General features: G+C 36.9%; 1 protein-coding gene across 8 annotated transcripts in view; it reads left to right on the top strand.

Moving 5' to 3' along the window:
• The window catches only part of RBMS3 (RNA binding motif single stranded interacting protein 3), a 661,354-nt gene that overhangs the window by 601,124 nt on the left and 36,154 nt on the right, over positions 1-24,076 (top strand). For 6 of the 8 annotated variants that reach the window (XM_037525598.2, XM_054692902.1, XM_054692907.1 and 3 more), the window contains one exon: positions 5,253-5,300. The exons of the other annotated variants lie outside the window; for them this stretch is intronic. In XM_037525598.2, the coding sequence (XP_037381495.2) occupies positions 5,253-5,300 (48 nt within the window). The remainder of the gene's footprint in view (positions 1-5,252; positions 5,301-24,076) is intronic. 8 annotated transcript variants of the gene reach the window in all.

Consider the following 24,076-nt stretch of genomic DNA (forward strand, 5'->3'; position numbering starts at 1 on the left):
TATATGTTTTGTATAAATGGATATTATGTCAAGACTTAAATTCTATAAGGTTCTGGAAAGACAGAAAATAGAATTACCTTGTTCATATACTCAACGATATACACCTAAGTATATTTGGTGTCCAGAATACTATTATACTATTTGTCTTAAATTGTCACTCTGACGTTTTGATAGGCCATTATGGATTCATTTTATCTGATATTCTAATTGGTATTTGGAGTGGCTATTATGCTATTAAGGTTGTTTATTTTAAGCAAATCAAAATTCCCCACCTTATTGCCCCACTTTATTCACTGCTCTGAAGGTGATCTGGTGTCAGAACCATGGACCTTGGAGTCAAACTTGAGCTCAAAGCCTGGCTCTGCCCCTTATTAACTATGCACTTGTAGGCAGGTTCTTTTACTTCCCTGGACTTTAATTTCCTCTTTTCAAAGTAGGAAAAATAATCTTTATATCTTGGGATTGTTGTGAGTGTTAAGTGAGGTGATACACGCATACTCACACAAACATGTACACATTTATATATGACATAGCAAATAGAGTGTGCGACACCCAGTAAGTGCTAATCAAACACGCCACCCTTGTCTCTCTCTCTCTCCCATGGCTTCTAACAGGTGAGACTCTAGATCGCCAGAAGGAATGTAGGACCCTGTCAAGTCCACAGCATAACTTACTGCCTTCCTCTGTTTCATCTGACATAAATTAATTCTTTCAAGTGTCCATTTCCTTGTGTTAGCTTCTAACATAGCCTCCCAGAGTTGTAAACCCACAAGTCCATAGAGACCACACAAGTCACAGCAATGAATAGCACTGACTGAAGTTCAAGCAAAAATCCTGTAAATATATAACCAATTTGGTTGTATTCACCTCTGCCACAGTCATGCAATATAGACATGATATTGGAAATTATATTTTTAATTAGAGGTAGTGGTAATGTGATCATAATAACATCTCTGAATGTCGGGTGACAGTGGGAAGAGGTGGTGCTTTGTTCTGAAACTGGGGTGCCAAATGCATACAGTTAGGGATGCAGACCAGGGTGGCCTCACCGCCCCGTTTTTCAAGATAAGCTAAATTGGGGCATTTTAATGTAAAATTTCCCTGAAAATGAACTCTGGGCCCAGTTTGTCCTATGAACTCTTAGTTCATGACTTGCCCAAGATTGTCCTGATTCTGAATTGACCTCTCTGGCCCATTACTTCTTCTCTTCTTTCACAGACTGTTAAGCCAGGGCTCCATTTTTTTTGTTTATTTGTTTTAAGTTTTCATTCATACATGATTTCCTTAAGCAATCTCATCTACTTTCATGTGTTGAACTCTGCTGAACACTCCTAAACTTGACTTCTCAACGCTAACCTCATCTTAGAAGTTTAGACTCATTTGTTTGACTACTTAGTTAATGTTTCCATGTGCATCTCCTCAAACATCTCAAAATCAGCATGTTACAAACTAATCTCATGTGCTTCTTCTACACTGGACCCCCTTCCTCTTCTGTGCCCCTGCCCTCATTTCCTTTCAAGTTAATCCCATGACATTCACCCAGTAGTCAAAAGCCACCCCATCATTCAACCTAGAGTCTTTCTCCCTCATTACCGTATACAATTGCTTTTCAAGTACAACTAGTTTTCTTGGATATTTGTCCACTACAACTCTTTCTAGAGTCTCATTTGATAAATTGTAATATTCTTCCCCACTAACCATCCTGTTTCCACTTGTAGCTGCTTTCCATTTGTTCTACCATGTTGCTATAGCAACCAATCTAACATCATCTGACAGTGTCTGTCTTCTGCCTATCACCTTTCAGAGACTTTTGGATATTTGAGCACCCAGAAATTCTGCAAAACAAGGTGTGAGCAGTGACAAATCAGGATTAAGTTCAGAACCTCAACTCCAGAAACAGATTCCGAGGGTAGATCAGAAAGAGATCCATTGAATAATCCAAGGTTGATGGGAATAGAAACTACATTAGATTTCTCCATGTTTAGAAGGGGGACATAAGACCATAGTCCCTGCCTCACTTTTCCTTTTATGACCCTTGGGGACAAAGGAAATTGTCAAGCCCTTTTTCCTCTCCATGAAATTAAATATATTTTGTTCCCAGTAACCCCAAGTTTTGAAATGGATGTGATGTAGTTTAATTAACCTTTCTCTACCATCTGCCACTTCAAATGTTTATTGTTGAATTCTCTACCTATTTTTAAGCTATACAGAATCTCCAGACCTTAAAAGAAATGAATTGTATGCAAGCAGTGTAATTTCATTTTTTTATTCCAGGGCTCTGCTGACCTTGAAGAATTTTCTAGCTTTTGTTTATTTTTTTGTCACAAGAGTCCCTCAATAGAATCAAAGTCCTGTTATCCATAATTTCTTATCACTTATTGTAAGCTTTAGCAGAAACCACTGGGGATTTTACTCTGTTATGAGAACCTCCAAATTGCATGACAATCTTGTTTTACAAGTTTCTTATCTCTTTTTCATTTGTTCAGTTGGTAGCCACCAGTGACTTACAATGTCACCAGAATCTGTTGAAAGGAATAAAAAGTTTTTGTTCTGCAGGCTCCTTATCTGCAGCTCTGTTTATGTTCTCCAGACCACTGGTGATCTGTGACATCACTGGATTCCCATGGTGTAACCCTAGCCACTCACAAAGGCAATCTTGTAATTGTACCCCGTTTGTTCACCATAGTTCTCAAACATTTTCAGTCACACTGTGTCTCCTTTATTGTGCTAAAATTCTGATGGTATCAGGTGAAAACCCTGAATTATTCATGTTGTTGGAGATTGTTCTTTTCCCATTATTAAGTATGAATGTAAATTTTAAGTTTGAGAGTGATAAAAAGCAACACATGATGATGAATGGACTCATGATTAGAAGACAGTGTCACTAATTTGTAAATGGTAAATGAGTAAATCTCCTTAAAGGGTTTTTCCAGGAAAGCTACCAATTAGTTAATAATAGTCAAAACCAAGAGAAACAGATAAAAGGAAATAGTTGTAAAAATGTTGTTGAGTCTTATTTTAAGATAAATGAACTCTAAAGGTAACATAAACAATAGATAAGTCAACATTGAGTTAAAGATAAGCATTGTGAAATAATTTATTCTGAGTTCAAATAAATTGCCAACATAATACAAAAGGCCCAGTTATGTAAAATGTCAGGAACCATTGATAGTCGATAAAAGAAATAGAATGCCAAAGAACATATGAAAAAGCAGTAATCAAAAACATTATAATTTAATAAAATATACAAACACCTAAATAAAATTAGTAAAATAGCACACATGAGCTTGCAGGCAAGTAAACATTACCTTTCACTGATTATGTAACAGTAGGAATCTAAGTTGATAAAAGCATCAAAAAGTTAGTGAGGTGATACCCTTCCCAATAGCTATATTGACTGACCTACCTTCAAAAAGCTAGTCCATAAAAGTATTTTAAAATTCCAGAAACAAAAACATTTATACCTCAAAAAATGTTTGTCCTAGTATTCTTTATAATTCTAAAAAAGTATAATGATTAAATAAGTCATCATCCACTCATAAGCCAGAATGTAACACAGCATGACATTATATTATGATTTTAAAATAATTAAGAAAAGGGTTATTCATCATATTATATCAAAGGAACAGAATGTAACTTTTCATGTGTGGAGTATAGTATCAACTATGAAAAAACATATGAATGAACCTGTTAGAATTATAAAACAAGTATGGTTATTTCTGGGTGATAGAATTAAGAATAACTTGTAATTTAAGCATAAATTTAAATTTATGCTTTTCTACATTCTCCAAATATTCAAAAATAGGCGTGATTTACTATTGTTATTTAAGATGTTATGTATAAATATACATATATATTTCCTAGGAAAATGACTTCTGGCATGGTCCTAAAATTAACTATTTTTTTTTGTTTTAATGATAATATAATGTGTGACTGTAGTTTTTAAAAAGGTTTTAGGAATTACTACATTATTAATAAAACGTTCAGAGACCCTTTAAAAATTAATCATCTCATTCTAGTTTGGGGATTACACCCAATTCACTAGTTCATATACCTGTTGTGAGAAACAAAGCAGCTCATGCTTATGGTTTATTTGCATTTGAATCTTTGATCAGTGTTTGCTTCTGCAGGTCAAAGAGCCTTGCAATGTCCAAGTTTTTATTCGTCTTCTCATATGCCATTTACCCATGATTAATATTGTCCTTTGTGTCAAGAAGATGAAATGGAGATGTTTGTAGTGGGCCAAATTTAGCTGTCAAGTAGGTAGAAAAGAAAAGTTTGAGGTTTTAGATTTTAGTTTTTAAAATGGATTAATGGTCATATGAATGGAATAAGGGTCATGACAGAGCATCTAGTTAACCATGTTTGGATGATTTATTTGAATGTGAAAAAATATTTGGCCACTTTTACAGTTTATCCCTCCAAGGGAAGCTTGGGTTACATGGCAGCTTCCCATTATTAGAAGTGGGACCTTAAGCCACAAGCCATGCCCCACTTTCCTTTTAAAATACCTGGCTTAAGGAATTGTAGTAAGTCAAAGACTTTAATCTTTAAAAGACAAATTTATCTGGTTCTATGTAGATCTTATAAAACCCCCAATTTTGGAATGGGCACTGTATAGTTTCTCTAGCATTCCCCACTTCCGATGCTATCACACTTCAAAAAATGACAACCATCTCATCTGTTGAACAGATTCTGTATATTTCTGCTCTCTCAATTCCAGTGCACAAAGTCCTCAGCCTTCAGACACAACCACAGGGATCAGAGCCACAGCTGAGGGATTAATACAGAAACTCTAGCTTCCAAGTGCATTATGAGAATATGCAAATATTTCTGTTACCTCTTTAAAAATTTTAGTTCTTTCTTTTGTTCTTCAGGTCTTTGTTTGATAACTATACTCTGGGCCCCTTCCAGATGGGCTGCTTTGTAGAATTTTTGTGTCAGTTAGAGAGGGTAAAAAGTTCACATTGATTCCCAAAGGGAATGGCCAAATTTATGACAGAGGAAGATAACAATGTTCTGGGACAGACCGAACTGTCCCAGCAGGTCACATGGGGTTGAACAACATGGACAGTGGGTGGGAATGGGCACCATTGTATCAATTGTAAAGTATGGGTCCCAGTGCCTTGTTTGATGGAGGCCTAGGAGACCTTATGATATGCAGTGGGTACTTCCACATGTTAGAACTAAGATTCTATTTTATTTTCTTTTGTACTTCATTGCATTCTTTCTCATGCTCTTTTCATTCAAAGATTCAGTCCCAAGACAGGATTATGATACTCCACCAGCTGTTGTGTCAGGTAGGAAAATTCTAATTCCTTTAAGATTTGATTGGAGGGGAGAGATGGAGGTTGCCTGGTTTTCTCCAAAACTCTTTAAAGCAGTGATTCTCAACAGGGATGGGGGAAGGGAATTGGAATTTCAGTTGCTGGGTAAGGGAGGATCAGATGGATGAAAGTAAGAAAAGTATATTTTAATATTGCAATTCAGTTTTATGTATAAAATAAACAAATACATTGCTTTTGAAATATAAAAGGAAAAACTCGAAGACATTTTATCTGTGAAGGATACGCAGAAAATAGAGTCTATGTTCTGTGTATCAGGATGCTCAGTGTCAGAGAGGTTCTTCAGAATTTCTGGGAAGTGGAGAAGGATAATTATGTTTATCTATGGAGGACACAGATTAAGAAAAAATAGTTTGAGAAGCACTGCTTTAGAGACCAAATTTCTTCTACAATCAGAAAATCATCCCATTTTGCTTGCTTAGCACCCAGCATAGTGTCTCAACATAGTAGGTGCTCAACAAATTGTTTGCTGAATGAATCCAAAACTTCAGATTTGCTCCAAAAGTGGTATTTTGGATATTGAAATTGAAGCTCTCTATGTTCCACTTGTACAACAAAGTGGCAGAGGTGATTTAAGAATACATTAGTGTCTTGAGGATTTTAAATTGTGATATTTGTCTTATAAATTTTAGTGCTGCAGTCTGTAATAGGGGATATGAATGTGAAAAGGTGACTTTTGAGCTGCACAGATTTTGTGCTTTCATCTTAATTTTGAATTTTGGTTTCTTGCGAAGAGAAAATTTGGCATGATATATTTACATTTTTTTTATTTTTTGTTGATTTCTTAAACTAAATAAACTATTGGCAGCCTAAAGAGCTTTGGACTCTTTGATCTTTGAAATGTCAGAATATGAGGACATAAAATCCAAACCCAGAAGGGCATTGGAGAAACAGCAAGGGATAAAGGCCAGAAATAGAATGAAAGAGCCTGTGGCACAGGAGAGTCTGGCAACTGGATGGTGACTTTCAAGCTCAGAACAATATGTTCTTGGCCACCCCATTTGCTTAATCCAGTATCTAAAGGGTAATCCTTTTGTCATGTCTTGCGGATTTGTTTAGTTATGTTCATGAGGTCTTAGAAGTTCAACTGAGAAACAATGAGTTAGTCTTCAGAAGTGAAGTCACATTGGTTTTCACAGAGTTCTATAAATTACCATTAATTAAAATATCTATTGCTTCTATAAATTTCCAAGTTCTATAAATTACCATTCATTAAAATATTGCTTCTCTTCCCCCAAAGAGTATGACTTGTCTCATCTTAACTTGTCTGTTTCATTCAGAATATGGGACCCTCCCCCAGAAGGACACTTACTTTGTTTGACATATGGCATCTTTGTTCAAGAAAAGGTGTCTACTCAATAATTCAATAAGGTCCTAGGGGTGCATTGCTCCTTAGAAACCTGAGATCAAATTAGCAAGTTAGATATAAATAGGTTATTATAACATAGTGCCATATGTGCTTCCATATGAACAAATATATGATGTTTAAGTTTGTAAACTCTTCAATCAGATGCCTGCATAAAAATTTGTGTCACTTATTAGTTGTGACTTGGGAAAATTACTTCTCTCTAGCTTAGCTTACTTCTCGGGGAAAATAATAATTAGCTCACTGAGTTGTGAGCATTAGATGTGTTAAAACATACAACCAAATTAGAATAGATTCTGGCATAAAATAAGGGTGCAAGTGTTGTTAGCAACAACTATTCTAGCCATCATTGTTACAAGATGCTGTGGTAGTACAAGGATAGAACAATGAACTTACAATAGAAGTCAGAAAAGTGTAAGAAATCTCAAACAGAGACATCAGGACACAGGGGAATTAACAAAGTGAAAAATAAGTTGGAGGAGGAGAGTTTCAGACAATGAAAGATCGCTAGCAGAGCAGGGCAAATTCAAGGATTTGGTTCAACATATGGTTCAACAGGGCAGGAAACCATCTAGAGATTATGAATAGAAACAGTGCACCTGGAGAAGTAAGCTGTAGCAATATTACCAGATGCAATACCTTGAACTTGATCCCAGTGGCACTAGATATTCACTAAAAGATTTTAAGTTGGAGAATGACATGATCGCTCTGGATAGAGAGAGAGAGACAAAACTAGAAAAAAAGGGGACCAGAAATCAAGAACTCAAGAACCCAAGCACAAAATCAAAGAGGTATGTGTTCCAGTTGTTGGAGATGATAATGGAGAATTGACAAATTTGTGACATATTAAGGAGACAGAATATACAGGGCTTGGTAATGAATTGGATGTCAAGACAGAATGAGAGAAAAGAGTTAAAGGTTGTTCTTAAGTTCCTAACGACTCTGGCTTGAGGAGTCACTTGCTGGGATCTAAATGAAGAAGGAGCATCAAATTAGGCAGGAAAGAGGCTGAAATTAAGAAAATCAAGCAATATGAACACTTTAAGTGCTACTTCAGTGGGGATATTTGTGTATATCTGGACTTTGTTTTGTTTTATTTATTTGGCTTTTGCTATTAGTTAGACATGGTCTAATTATCAGAAAGAACAACCCCAATATAGGGGATCACCACTAGAATGTATTTCTGGAGATTGTTTCAGAGACTTCTCAGAATTTTTAAAAAGAAAGTTCTCTTCAGAACATGTGGATTTTGAGAATTAAATGCAAGAAAATGTATCAAAGCAGTGTTTTTTAAGGTGTGATTTGTGTATCACCATAACACTTAAAGTGGTTTTATAAGTATAGTGACCCACACTATTTATTCAGCAGCTACAGAGGTACATTGCTGTGAATGGGAATAACCAGGAATCAGTTCATCAAACACATGACTCAAGAGTTACTTTGCTTAGGAAAAGTCTCAACTAATTAGCAAAAAGGTAAATACACTTAAAAAGTAATAATACCAAGGGAAAATAGATCTAAGGTTAGAAGAGTGATACCAAAAGAAAGTGGCTAAATTGGGAAATGAGAGACTCTGATTTATTTCACTGGAGTCACCCCTCCTTGTCAAAGTCTCTGTTGTACCTCATCTAGAACATTTCAAGGACAGGCCTGAAGTCAGAATTATCCTCTCTATTGTCAGGGTCAGGCTTCCAGCCAGGGAGTTATGCTCTAAGAATGAAGTCTCTTGCAGGTTTCATGCCAAAAGACTAAGGCAAACTAATTGTTGAAATAGTATGCAAATTTTCCTCTTTGCTTTCTGTTTGCACTGGTAAACCTCATTAATTAAGAATTGATGATATGCTACCAAAGATTTGGTTGATGTTTATCTCTATACTGCTTCTTCTTAGAGTGGAAATTACTTAATAAAACAATCCCATGTTGTTGGAGGGCAGAGGACAGTGTTAAATCTATTTCTAAGAACAAAACCACTTTTCAAACTCTAAACAGAATTTGTTTTCATAGATACCATGAGCTAATTATAAATTATTTCCATCTCTTAATTAAAAGTTAGGTCCATTAGTACCTTCAATTAGCAACGATTAGCCATTAAATTGCATTTACTGTAAAAGATCTGACACAGAGTTGTAAGTGTTCCCATAAGCCACATACGGAATCAGTTTCAATTCTTTGCTTGAATACTGTGCAACTACTTTGATACAAAACTACAATTGTTTAAATGTACTAATGAATTGATTTTTATTTTCAATAAGTTCTAATAAGGGAGATTTTGTTTCACTTATTCATTCATTTAACCAATATGTACTAAGCTCCCATAATGCTACAAGGAACCATAGTGAGATGAGAGAGAATTGAAGATGTCCTTACCTTCAAAGAATGCAGAATCTAACAACAGGAGACAAGGTGATAGGGCCTCCCTGGTGGCTCAGCGGATTGAGCGCAGTGCTGTGAAGCTGTCCGCAGCTTCTGCAGCGCCGGTTCGATTGCCGGCTGGCCAGGGAGAAACCCACATGGCGGGGCAGACTTCTCCTGACTTGTCCACTGCTCCCCTCAGCAGTGTGTTTGGTCCATCTGCCTGTTCTGCTCCCCACTCTGTCTCTGTTGAATTCTCTCACCCTCCTGTACCTCTGACCTGTACTCCAGCTCTTGTATAAATAGTTAAAAAAAAAAAAAGATGGTGAAGACAAGGTGATAAAGAACTCTCACATACAGTGTTTTATGACAGCCTGCCAAATGGGACTTTGCACATCACATTTGTGCAATTATTTGACAAATAGGTATGTGCACGCTGAGTGATTGTGTCCTGCTGGTGCATTTATAATGTTCTATAAATTACAAAAGTGATATCATAAAGAATTTACCTATGGAACTACATTTTATATTGTTCTATTCAAGTAACTGATGACTAAAGGGCACTCCAGCAAGTAGATAGTTGTTCTATATAAACATCACTGTTATTTAGCCCAATTTGGCAGGAGTGGGTGGGGAGGGATAGGAGGGTACAAATTCCTATGCCTTCTGCCAACATGTTTTTTCTGTAAAGGTTCAGATAGTAAATAATTTAGTCTTTGCTGGCCTTAGGGTTTATGTCAGCTCTACTCAACTCTGCCTTCTAGGGAAAGCAGCCATAGAGAGTATGTAAGTGGATAAGCCTATTTTCAAAAGCAGGCAGCAAACTGGATTTGGTCTGTGCACTACAGCATCTCCCTCCCTGCTGGACTCACTTTCTTTTCATAATTATTCCCCATTAAATCTCATTACTGGCAATCTTTATAATAAACATAAAGTGCCTTTTCTTTAAATTCAGCATTTTTATTGTTTTTTTTTTTTTAATTTCATGAAAGGCAAATAGATGAAATATGAGAAAGGCAGAGATTGGAGAGATTGAGACAGAGGTTGAGCAAAACATTTGTTAGTGTTTTAGTGTGGACAGCACAATTGAGTGTAGTACGGAAGTATTACAACACTAAGTATATTTATGTGTTTCATATTCTCGCCCATATATTGGTTTTCTGGGACTTATTTGTATGTACCAGTAATGGGAGATTATCAACCAGGAAAATCAAATATATTCTGCTTAATATCCTCAGGGCAGCCTTTTTGAATTCTGCATGTTTTAAAATATGCAGAAAAAATTGGAAATACATCATCCCAATAGCTTTGTAGTAAAAGTGTTATCTTTGTCACACTACCCAAGCTGGTATTGTTGTGGCAAATGATATCCATTGAAGTAATTCTAGACCTATCAGTGCTAGTTCTTCTGCTCCCCCTGCTTCTCTGAGTACTGGGTTCTACTTCCCACTCTGAAGCCAAAGGGAAGCTTTCCTGTTTTTTTCTAAAGATCAAACACTGCAGCGGGCAATCTTGAGTCAATTGCCCTTCTGTGCAAGGTCAGAGCAAAATTCCACTTGGTGATACAGCATACACATCACACAGGAAGACAGCATCACAAATGCTCTCTCTTTGGAGCAGGATCTTGTAGAAAGGGGCTGAGCTGTGCTTAGAGCACAGGACAGCAGCAGTGCCTGGTGGTGTCCCTTAGCACCTCAATCATATACAAAAGGGCAGTGCCTACAGAATGGCAGCAGAGGAAGAAAACACTTTCAAGGCAATAATAGCTTGTAAAGGAGGCTAATTGCATGTGCAAGAATCAGCACATCTGGTGTGAAAGCACATGGTTCCCTTTTTAATCAATAGCACAAAGCTGGCACTTGAGGTCCCTGTCAGAGAATCCAACCATGAATTGCCTGTGATTCAGCACTTGCCAAAGGCATGCTTGAGACATCTGATACTGAAGAGCGACTGCCTGACAGAGATGCTAACATTTCTCTAGACTGTTAAATTAGATTATCAGAAAGCAAAACATCTGAAGCATATGATTGCACATCCCTATAGAAATGCTTTCTTGGCATTAAAATTTATTGTTTTAACCTCTTCTTTGTTCGAGGGATGATGTATGACATGAAGATTCAAGCATTGCTAGCTTTTTTGAGATGCCACAGTGGAAGTAATTGTCCATGATTTCACCCAGTGCCCCTTATATAAAGCAGCAAATGATCAATTGTTCTTTGAGTTCAATGCCTTAGGAAGTATCTCTCTCTCTGGATGAATTGATATACTTCTCTAGTAACTGGCAATGTGAAATACATAACTTCATCTATTTCCCTTTTGGCCTTGGTGATCAGAATAGTTGGAGTCTGATGTGGTACCTTACAAAGGTTCCCAGTAGCTTGTTTGCACTGTTGCTGGCTACTGTTTGTTGATTTGCTGGTGTTTTTCATTGTTCTTTTTAATACAGTGTTTAATTTTGGAAACCCTTCACAAGTTCAACTTGGAAGTAAAAAGCTGTAATTCCTACAGTAAAAAAAAAAATACATGAAAAAATATGCTAATGGGCTCAGGGAAGTTTGTGCACTAGAAATTCTTGGATGTTTGTGATTATGTGTTGATCTCACCTAAAAATTCTCCACTAGGCCCTCTTTTTATTCATTCACACACATTTAACTCTAAATAGCATGAGTACGGTAAGATAATTGAGCAAGACTTTGAGTCAAGAAGGTATACTGTGATTCCTGGTCCCACTGCCTATAATAATTGTTTAATAATGACAGCTGCCTATATTTTCTAAAACTTGCTTTCCCTTCTCTTTAAGCGCAGGTAATCTGCACGAGCACCTTGATAGGAGTACTAATATAGGGATTAATAGAGATGGTTAGACATTGCTAACCTCTAACCCAGTAAGTATTTGACTCATTATAGATATTAAATAATCAGAGCTTCCTTTCCTTTCCCTCACACTCAGGAAAGTGTCTTAGGGTTTCTTTGAAGTATAACTCTCCTATAGTTGCCATGACAAATGCCAAAGTACTCATTAAAATGGAATTTCAATCCCAATATCTGAACATAAAAATAGTTACTTACATATCTTCTCAATTTGGCTGAAGTATTATAATTCTATCAGATGAAAAATAATGTTCATAATACAAATTGGAAAAATTGAATTGTTCATAATACAAATGACAAAATTGAATAATCACTGACTTTGAGTCCTCAAATACGCACATGAAAACACGCTAGCAGGGATGTGTAAGATGATTATCATATGTGCTTACAATTTTTTTTCTAAATTTTTTGAAATATCCTTTGCAACTTTCAGTTGCAACTTTTAGTAATAAATACATTTATAAATATTGTAATAGCACAGAAAATTAATATAGACACACTTCATAGAGATATACCAGGAAAACATGAATATATTAATATGAAGGTGGTGATGATTGTGATTATTATATTGATGGTAGTGGCTAGTGTTAGCCTCTAACATTTTCATTTTATCTTAATATACTACAGCATTCAAGCCCGGATTGAAAGAAATACATCTCTTTATAGAATCTTTGAATAATTCTGTGTCTGAAGTCACTCTTAATTTTATATGAATCCATATAACACCTACTAGAAGGAAAATCTCTACAACCAATTAACTGCTGCTTTTAACTTTTTTTATTTTGAAACCACACTTCATTGCTATATTCTGTCCTTTCGTTTAGTGCTTGAAGCAATCTAAAATCACCACAATTTATTTAATGTGAGACTTCCAGTTTCTTGTGGTTTATCAATGAGATAACACATTTGAAATAAGGAGCATATGCAATTATATATTGATAGTAATAAATCAATTATATGTTGATAGTAAAATTTTTGTTACATGTATAAAAACATATGTAACATTTATGCATATGAGATTATACATGTATATACATATATATATAATAAATTACCCTCTTGTTGGAAATATTTTATTTCCCAAATTGTAGATTGCAAAATATTTATTTCTACAAAAGCTTTTGCCACCCAAGATATTGCTCCTGTTTTTGTTCTGCTTTCATTCATTTTAGTATTGTGAAATATATTATAAATAGTATGCTATTTCTCATGAAGCCAATCCTTTTTCACTTGTCCTAACTCTACACTTTGGTGCACTCATGGTGATTTAGCTTTGATAAAATATTGATGGAAAAACCATCAACTACTTCACCTTAACACTACATATTAAAACTATAATCACTGCCCATCAAGTTTCCATCAAAATGGAAGACAAAATGTCGAAAAGATTTTAGACCAATGATTTTAGACCAAAAGATTTTAGACCTTAAATTAACATGCAATGAACATATTTCAGTTGGCAGCAAAACCATGTTGGATTCAGTGTAATGGATGGCAGGCCCTGATAAGACATAAATTTAATTATTTTATGTGCCTGCTGTTAGTCCAGCAATCTGCCCAAAAGAATTAATGCTGGGAAAATGCAGGCCTCTTGATTCAGAAAAGGGACTTTCATAATTGAGTAGTTACTTTAGCAAGTAAAATATGTGGAGTGGGGGGCCAAAAAATTCCTTGAGATACTAAAGGTCTAAAGGTTAAAGTCTAGTCCCCATACAGGAACAGAAACCAGTGAGAGTCAAGCGAAGTTGGGTTTTCCATTGATAACTTTCAGAACAGAAGTTATATGAGGTGTGCCATGGAGCTTCTCAGAGGATGAAGTTTGAAGGGGATTGTTATAGAATTTGAGCTCCTTTAGCATGAAGGGACTGCAGAAGTGAGTGAAGGTTTATTCTGCACTGGGTACTATCAGGAAGTGCGGAAAGCGTGAATGATTAGTTCTCTTAATAAGTCCAGCTGATGAGAGGACTGAAGTAGAGATACAGTTGCCATTGATAAAGAAGCTGTAGTCACATCAGACAGGAAAAGGAGCTGCTTCATTGTTTTTTAGCTTTGTTGAATGTCCTTGTCTCTTTCCTTTATCCCCCATAGTCATTGAGTGTTCTTGTCTGATTTGTTGATAATCTTTTAAAATTGTTGAATTGGGAATGCCATGACCTTGCTAATAGCTGCCACTAACTGAAAGATCTACACAAGTTCTTTCTTATCTAATTTTAATATTGCCTCACAAAAATATAACGGAACATATTGAATGGCCTTGATAAAAATGTAAAAGCAAGCATGAGATCGGTTCAAATGTGTCTTATTTATCACATGCACCGAGTGTACATGAATGATACTGTCAATGCAGAGATGAATTTACATACACAAAGAAAACTGTGTTTGTGGTGCTGTGCTACATGTTGTATATAGATTGTTTTGTTGCATTTAATTATCACAGCCAGCCTGTAAGGAAGGTTCTGCTGCCTCTACAGATTGATTCTTTGTAAACTCAACTGGACCTCACTCATATGTCTGCTCCTTTGACTGCCTTGTGCTTTTTTACTTTCTCAAATTCCAAAAACAAGCCCTTCTTTTTTGCTCAGAAAATGGCTTTCTCCTTTATTGTGTGAAGATGGGCACATTTATATCTTCATCCTTCCTCTACCTGCCCTCTATTATTTTGTGAAGTCCTGGCCCTCTCTTTGTCAATATTAACCCTTCCTTTTACGTTCTTGATTTCATCCGTCTTAACCTTTTTTATTGTCTTATAGCATTGATTACTCTCTATCCCACATGCACTTTCCTCAGTATATAATGATCCATTGGTGACTTTTTCTGTGCTTAAGAATAGATATAGATCCTCTCTCTCATGCCTCAAGGTCCCAGTCTTGGGCTGTTTGCTTTTCTTTATCCTGCTTCCTCTGCTGTAGCTGACATATAGATGCCCTCCAAATCTATTTTGTTGACCCTGTTTTTTCTTTGCACGCCAAACTAGTGCTTCCTAGATGTTTCCATCCTTTCCCACTGCCCTTGGGTGGCCCATTGCAAGTTCAAACTTCATAGTCTCAATTTAAGCCTCATTAACTTCCCTACCAATCCAGCTTCTTCCGTAGATTTCCATAAGGTTCAAGTAAACCTAAAATATTTCTCTAAAGCAAGATTTTGAAAGCTAGTTGAAGCTATAAGTTTAGGATTCTTATGTTGTTTGACAGTGGTTTGGAGTATAGCTCCTCTTTATGGGTGAGAACCATGTGTTTTAATATTCAACTGAGCTTGCATAGAAAATCTCCTATAAATTGGCAGATCATTTTTCTTCCAGTCAACTGTGCTTAAAAACCTCAGATATTTTAGGCTCACTGTACCCCACATGTAAGTTTCCTTTTCATTTAAATTTGGCTTCTACAATGTGTTTTAAATCTCATTTCATTCTATTAGGCAGACCAAGTCAGATCCTTGTTACCTTTTAATTTTATTATTGCAATATTCCCAGTGTCAACACTTGGACTTTCCTTTTCTTAGTAAGCCTTCACAATAATGCCTGAATTTTGAGATTAACATTTTTTAAACTTTATTTAAACTATGTTTTAAACTTAATATAGCAATTGGGAGTTACCCTTGTAGATAATTATTTCTACCTTTTGATTACTGCCAGAAAGAGGCAATCTCTGAATTTAAAGTCATCTTTTCTAATAGCAGCCCTCAAACTTGCATACTTGCATACCAGAATATATCAGAAATGTTACATTTCTCAAAGCTGTGGGTGGCTTGCAGGGATTGTTCTACAGTGAGGTGGGTGGTAAAACTGTCATAATGTAGAACCACAGCATGATGATTGCTCACTAGTCTCTGTATGAGAGCAGATCTAAAATTTTTCAGAGAAGAATCTTTCCTGCAGCTAACCTCCAAAGAGAGGAGGGTTCATTTTGGGTGGAGTAAGTGGTTTTTCTTAAATTCTTCTTAGCTTTTTTAATGTGATACTATTTCTTCAATGCCAAGTTCAGCTGATGGTTAAAACACAGGGGTCTATGTGTAACCAGCAGCAAAGAAAGCTACATTCCAAGTCCTTGTCAAGCTGTATTCCAAAGTCACTGCCACTGATTTCTTCCAAAACCTTAGCTAAGAAAAAATGATATTTACAGAAGAATATTTTGATAATATGCAGTACATCTGTCCTCTCTGTTTATTCTAAATGATATCCCTGATTAAGCTGAGAAAGCTGTCTTACCTGGATAACTGTGTCTAAATGACCCCCCTGAAAAATAACTCCCCCATGACTTGGCACAATGCCATTCACTTATGTTTGAAGGGCATGGTAACAGAGTGCCCTTATCAACTTGCTTTGCTTATACTCAAGCTGCCGTTCATCAGACTACAGCATCTGCTCCTCTCCTACCCCTGAGAGAATGTCTTTTGCCTCCACAATGGGCATTATTCTTCAATGCATCTGGTTTATTTTCTTACCTAATGGACACTGTGAGTTGTGCGACTCATGGCTAAGTAACTCTGATAAATTGTAATGGTATTTACTTTATTAACCTTTCCGACTTCATCTTTCTTTCCCTTTGCCTCATTTTTTTTTTACTCTTATTTGATACTATATTTTATATAATTTTGGAAACTGCCTTAAATCCTTTTGGAGAGCTATAATTAGAGTCTCTAAACAGAGATTCCTAATGTATTATTTTCCCAGTTAAGGGCCTTAACTCAAAGCTGCAAGAAGTAAGAAGCACTCATCAGCCTCGTGTCTGAGCCTGCCACAGTGTAATCCTCAAGCTTCTCTCCAATTCTTTTGTTTTGTCTTAGAGTCCTCCTCCAAAGTCCATGCGTTCACTGGGCATAATTACCCGGAGGATGTGTTTACCTATGGGCACTTATTTTCTTGTCTGTATCATGCTGACTTTCTGCCTGGAATTTCTCTCCTTCCACACCTGCAGTTTCTGCTAGTCAACTCTTACATATTTCTAATGGTCTCTTTCTTCCATGAAGCTCATCCTGATTTTCACAGATGTGATGTCATTTTCACTTTGAAAATCCTCTGGGAGCACCTGCTGTATTCTACCTGTTGATACACGTGACTGTGATTGCCTCAGCACACCCTGCCCCACCCAACATTTTGAGGTTTTGCATCCCTGGATATATAGAGGCCAAGGACTGTGCTATTCCTCTTACCCCTTGTGGTATTAAAACTCACGTTTTTGATGAAGATAAACGCCTTTGAATATGAACTCATAGTCTTTGAGACAGCAATGCTGACTTTTACTTTAAATAAACGTGGAGGCATTACTAAGCCAGTCTGATGTCTGAATTTAATACAAGCCCCCTGCAAAAAAAAAAAAAAATTACTTTAGGCAGCTGTCATCTACTGATGGATTAGCACAACATCCATTTGATTGGTCTTGCTGATTCAAGCCTTAACCCACTGCATTCCATTTCTCTATAGCCACCGGAGCCATCTTTCTAAAATAAGCCTGTTGCAAATCCTTCCATGGCCTTCAAAATGTCGTCTTCAGCCCTTAGCCTAAGCTACCAGGCCCTGCATGATCCCACGGCACTTCTCCATGACAGATCTTACTACATCTGTGTTGCAGGCATCATGAACTACTTTAAGTTATCAGGATAGGCCAAGCCACCAGGATCTTCACATAAGTGGGAATATGATAACTATGAGCAAAACTTCTGACTTGGATATGTTTCCGCTCTTCTTGAACTGGCTGATGCTGATTTGTTTTGCAAGGCTTTTCTAGATGTTTTCTTCTCTTGGAATTCTCCCTCATCCTTAATGTCTTCATTTAGGGTTACCATTTTTTCTTGCCTTCTTAGGTACCTGGGAGTATCTTCATCACTACATGTAGTACACAGAATCATCATTTTCTTTTTAACTATATTTCTGGCCATCTAGAGTTAAGACTATAAACTCCTTTAGAGCAGGGCTTACTCATATTTGCCTAATTTCCCTACTACCCAGTAGCATCACGATAGGTGTTTCATAAATATTTGCTGATTGAATGAATGATGCCTGTATGTAAGAATGCTAATTTGCTGAACAAACCTTTTATATAATCCTATACATAACTTCAAAAAAATTAGATTGCGACTAGCCAAGAAGTTTAGAAATATGAATGAACAAGTAAATGTAGACAGGGAGGGGGATAGACAAAAAAATTCCAACAAGAAAGAAGAAAAAAGAGTGAAAATATCTGGAAAAAGTAGGTATTAGAAACAGATTCTTACATGAAATAATTTACAATATTGGTGAAAACCCACAATATGTCTGTTAGAATTATCGCTGCCCTTTAGCAATGCCAGTGTAAGGTTTCATGTTGTTAATTGTTTTCCCTGGATAACCATCATAATCACTTACCTTACTAACATCATTTTAATTGATTTCCCAGAGTGACCTTCTGAGAACTAACCTTCTCATTGCCAGACCCTTCACATGCATCTGGCTACAAGCACATTGGTCCCCATGACATAGCATCTTGGCCTCATTGTTTAAATCAAGTTTTCAATACCCTGTGTCAGATTTCAATAGCCTTTTGCAGATTCTCTAGAATACATGCATCCAGGTGCCCCACCATCATTGTGATTGGTAATCAGGACAAGTAATGGCCTTTAGCTCTTTTTCATTAATGAAATGGAAAAGCACCATACCCAATCCATTAGTGATGCACTATTATATTGAAAGCTTACTGAAGAAAGCCAGCGAGCCAGTGGACATAGGGCTGGTTTCCCTTAAATAGGATTTTCAACCATGATCAAATAAGAAATCCTTTCATCCAGTAGGAACATTTGTGCTCTCTCCCTCTTCTCATTTTATTTTGTTTTAATATACCCTGACAGCCTGTAAGAAATTTAACAAATGTTTTCTAAATGACATTGAAAATTTTTGCAGATTAACAGTATTCTGAGGGATAAAATATCAATTACTCTTTTGAAAACCTTTCTTTTTGATTGTTCCTGTCCATGGATTTTAGTTTCTTAAATTCGTTGTTCTCAAAGAGATGTTTTCCCCTTGATTTTTCTCACTATAAAACTGGATATAAATGTAAAATAAGCAGCCATTCTGTTGGGATTGTATTATTATTCCTTTAGCATTCATGAGATAAAAGTCCCCTATTATTTTCATTCCTTTAGGAAATTATATTTGATTGATGGTCTTGAACTTGGCTAGCTCAGGCAAGACTTGAGGGTTTCTTTTTTAATCCCCTAAATTCAATTGATATTTTGCCCTTAGCTTATACTTTATAATATGTCTGTTTGATTAAAACTCACACCACTGGTGTTTATATCTATCGCCCAAGCCACTTAGACTACAAGTTCATTTGAAGAACTAATTCCTTGTAGTGCTAAAGATCATGTGTGTGTATAAATTCCAGTGTCTAAAATACCTTTCTTTTTGTTCTTTTTCACTGTGTAGAAGAACTGGTGTATTGGACAGAGGTACAGGGGGTAAGAGGAATCAACAGAGACAGAGTAGGGAGCAGAAAAGACAGATTTACCAAAATACATTGCTGAGGGGAGCAGCGGGCAAAACAGGAGAGGTCTTCTGTGCCATATGGGTTAACTCCATAGCTGGGGATTGAACTCAGGTCAGGCGCAGCAGTGATAGTGATGAGACTTAACCCTAGGCCACCAGGGAGGCCCTAAAATACCTTTCTTTTTTTTCTTTTTTTCTTTCATTTTTTTATATTATTTTTAATTTTTTTTACATCATTGTTCATTTTTAAACAATATTTGCTTCCCCCCACCCCCTCAGGTGAAGTCCCCATAGAGTTTCCTTCACCAGTGCACCCGTGCACCATCACCTCAGTCCCCTGTGCTCCTCCCTCCCTCCCTCTGATCCCTCTCCCTCCTCCTCCCCTGCAGTATTTGTCTGATTTATAATTGTCTGTTTTGTACTGTTATTACTTTTTACACTGATGTCTTATTTGGTTCCCCTATATTTCTGCTATAAGTGAAACCATCCGATATTTTTCTTTTTCCTTCTGGCTTATTTCACTGAGTATAATTCCTTCTAGTTCCATCCACGTTGCTGTGAATGGCATGAGTTTATCTTTTTTGATTGCTGAATAATATTCCATTGTGTATATGTGCCACATCTTCTTGATCCAGTCATCTATTTTTGGGCATTTGGGTTGTTTCCAGGTTTTACCTGTTGTAAATAGTGCTGCAACAAACATAGGGGTACAGGTGGTCTTTAATCAATGTTTTTGTATCCTTTGGGTAGATTCCTAGGAGCGGAATTGCTGGATCGTATGGTAGATCCATTTTTAGTAGACTGAGGAACCTCCAGACAGCTTTCCATAGTGTTTGGTCCAGTTTGCACTCCCATCAGCAATGTAGGAGAGTTCCTTTTTCACCACATCCTCGCCAACATTTGTTGTTGCTTGTTTTGTTCATATGTGCCATTCTTACTGGTGTAAAGTGGTATCTCAATGTGGTTTTAATTTGCCTTTCTTTAGGAATCTCATCATGAGTAGAATACAGCCACTCAGTTAAAGCAAAGCATATCAGCTTCACAGGCCTTTTTCTATAATCACTAATATATATGTTTAAGAAAATGAGTATTAACTCAAGTAAAACTACCAATGCATTCTTATTAAAGCTTGTGGAAGGGCAGTTTTTGTGTTTATTCCTGCAGTGGGTTTCCTTCATCACCTCCTCTTTACCATTGTCTGCTATCAGAGACCAGACAGAATGAGAAGAACAGAGAACTTGACAACTTGGTAGCAGAATTTCCTCATCCTCTCCCAGTGCCTGAAAAGTGTCAGCCTTTAAATCCCAGCTCTTCATATACCCTCTTTGTGAACTCTCTGGAGCTGCCTTTTCATTAGTAAATTTAAAAAACAACAAAAAAGATAGTACCTATCATAGATATGGGAAGAAATAGATGAGATATTAAAACAGTCATAGTAGATGCTTAATTCTACTTACTTCTAAGACCCCAAATTTCTGGCTTAGCATTTTCAGCTCTCAAGGTTTTGGTTCTCAAATTCTTAGACAAGGAGCATCACACCTCCAGAGAGTGTGCTAGAAATACAATCTCAGGTCCATACCAGACCACTAAATCCAAAACCAGCATAGGCCTAGCAATATCTTTTTTGTTTTCCAAAAGTTTTGGGGATGATTCTGATACACAATCAAGTCCAGGAGCCACTGCTGTAAGCATGTCAGCTGATTACAGGTGTATAAAGGGAAAGCTAAACTAATTAATACAGTGGAGGAAATTAAACTAACAATGGACTAGAAGCAAAGTAAGTCCTCACTTAAAGTCATAGATAATCCCTGGAAATTGACTTAAAGCAACTGATATATAATGAAATTGGGCCCTCAAATAATATGAGTGCACTCATCATCATTTTGTCCAATGTTGTTTCATATAACATTAATGAGGACATGAAATTCTAGCTAATATTGAATGAATAACTTTCTAGAACGTGCTATAGAGTGTTAATTATCCTTTATTATTCAGACTCTTTCCTTCCAGAATTTTAATATAGGTTGTTATTGCCTAGTATAATTCTTTCCATCAGCATGTTTTGTTTTAAAGATATACAGACTTTGACTCAGGTTGGAATATGAAGAAAGTGTGTCCCTCAGTGAGTCGATAAATCACTACTCAAAACTATTGGGATTCGTGACTTGTAATGTATTTAGAATTTCTAGGAAAATGAAATCAAATCAGTTGGCACAATGTTGTGTAGTGAGTGTGAGGAAAATGGAGTAACTCAGGCTTTTTCACCTCCCATGGCCAGCCTCTCCAGCTACCACCTGCAGCTTAGTTTTCTCCCCCCACATATTATATCACGTTATTGCAAAAGGTTCTTGGGAACACTAGCATGTGGTGCTTGCACCTGTAATTTGTAATTGTAGACACCCATATTAAGTAGTATGAGAATAGGGGCCTCCCTGGTGGTGCAAAGGGTCAAGTCTCAGCACTATGAAGCTATCTGCAGCCACTGCAGCACAATTTTGATCCCGAGCCAGGGAGCTACCCACATGGCACAGCAGACTTCTCCTGTCTCGCTCACTGCTCCCCTCAGCAGTGTATTTCAGTAGATCCACCTGTTCTGCTCCCCACACTGTCTCTGGTGAATCCTTCACCCCTCACCCCACACATACACCTCTGGCCTATACCCCAGCTCTTACATGCATAAATAAAACTAAAAAAAAAGAAGTGTGAGCACAGGATTAGAGTATCTGTAAGGAGGCTTGGGAGAGATAGATCATGGTGGAGATCATGGGGTATCTAGGAGGTGGGTTGTTACCTGCCTTCCTGCCTGACTGCCTGCTGGTTTGCATATGCACCTGGTCCCCTGCTTCAGCATGAAAGGCCCGTAAAACTATCAAGTGTTCCAAGATTCTTTTCCATTTGCTGAAAGCTACCATGAACCTGCCCAGCCCAGGATAGTTCCATGACAGTTAGTTACCAAGAGATGTTTTTTGAATTAAGGGGTCCCACACCAGAATGAGAGCTCCACCCTCTTGCTTGGTCTGGCAAGGAGGAAACTACAGTTGTTTATAAACACAACAGCAGAGATTTATAGGTAGGCTTCTGGTCTTCATTTTTACGTGGTTACTTCAGGGAGGTCTTATTAATGTCACAAGTTAAAGCTCTATTTTTAAAAGGGCCAGGATGCTCATAAATATCACACCATGTCAACCAGCATCTGCCTCTCTAGCACATTCCTTTGAGCCTCTAGTAATTAGGACAGTAACTAAATTGGTCCTTTTATTTTCCACTGGTATCAAATACAGCTAAGAGGATTACACTGTACTTGGATGTTAAAAGCTCTTTCTGAAGCTAGCAGCCTCTATTCCTTCTTATTATTTACTGTTTGTATTTCTGAAATTTATAAAACTAGAATCAAAGTTTTCAGTTGAGTCCCCCATTTCACAACCAGGTTGACCTTCATCTCCACCTCTCCCTTCCCTCTGCAACCACCTTCCACCAATCTCCTGCTTTTTGCCATTGCAGAATGAAACCTGTATAGAATTGGGAAGAAATTTTAATGTGTATTAATTTATTTATTTACAGTGGATTTCACATTTGGGGATATATTCTGTTGTATTTCCCTGTTCTTAATATAAAGTAAGTTTCTAAGGAAGAAGCAGAAATTCATAGTACTCGATACAAATCCATTACTTAAACTTGATTAATTTTTTGGTCATTTGTATGAAATACAGGTTTCCTTGGAGACCAAAGTTAAGTATCATTTCCCAAAGAATCCCTAGGGTAGCACATCTAAAATTTTGTAGTGCATTAGAATCTCCCAGGAAGCATTAACTGTCCCAATGCCCAGGTCACACTCAAGGCAAATTAAATCACATTTTGTGGGCCTCCCTGGTGGCACAAGGGGTTAAGCACCACACTATGAAGCAATCCACAACCTCTGCAGCATGAGTTCTATCCCCTGCCGGCCAGGAAGCAACCCACATGGCAAGGCAGACCTCTCCTGTCTCACCCGCTGCTCCCCTCATCAGTGTATTTCAGTCAGTCTGTCTGTTCTGTTCCCCATTCTGTCTCTGGTGGATCCTCTCACGTTCCTACCCCCGCATCTCTGGCCTATACCCCAGCTCTTGTATGCATAAATAAATAAATCTTTAAAAAAAATAAAATAAAACACATTACACATAGGTGGGGTCCAGGCATCAGAGTATTGTTTAAACTTCCCAGGTAATTCCAATGGAAAGCCAAGTGTGAAAAGCAGGTAATAGAGGATGCTTCCCAATTTTAGGAGATGTTAATGTTATGTAAAAAAAAAAAAAAAAGTCCAGAACATTTGGGAAATGTAGCAAACTATATTTGTCTTCTTAGAGACATTTACAGATTCACACATTAAAAACTGAGAAAATCTTCAGGGAATAAAATTCAATAATGTAAAGAAGGAAAGAGGAAAAGGAAAGAAATGATGCTTTACCTCTACCTCTCCCAAAAACCCACAAAAGTATCTGTTTAACTTAGCTTAAGTCACTATAACTTTATATTTGTTTATTCAGAGGTGACTTTGTGAAACACCTGTAATAAATTTATTAGAAGACACTGATAAGAAGGAATCCACAGCAATGTTCTCTTACAATGCTTATTAAAGAGCTGGTTATGCCCATATTTGCCCCTCATGTAACATTTAATGTTTGAAATAGCTTGTTGAGTTTGGCATAT

Source organism: Talpa occidentalis, unplaced genomic scaffold, assembly GCF_014898055.3.
Source record: "Talpa occidentalis isolate TD23 unplaced genomic scaffold, MPIMG_talOcc4v2.1 talOcc4.10, whole genome shotgun sequence".
In the NCBI taxonomy this organism is placed as follows: Eukaryota; Metazoa; Chordata; class Mammalia; order Eulipotyphla; family Talpidae; genus Talpa; species Talpa occidentalis.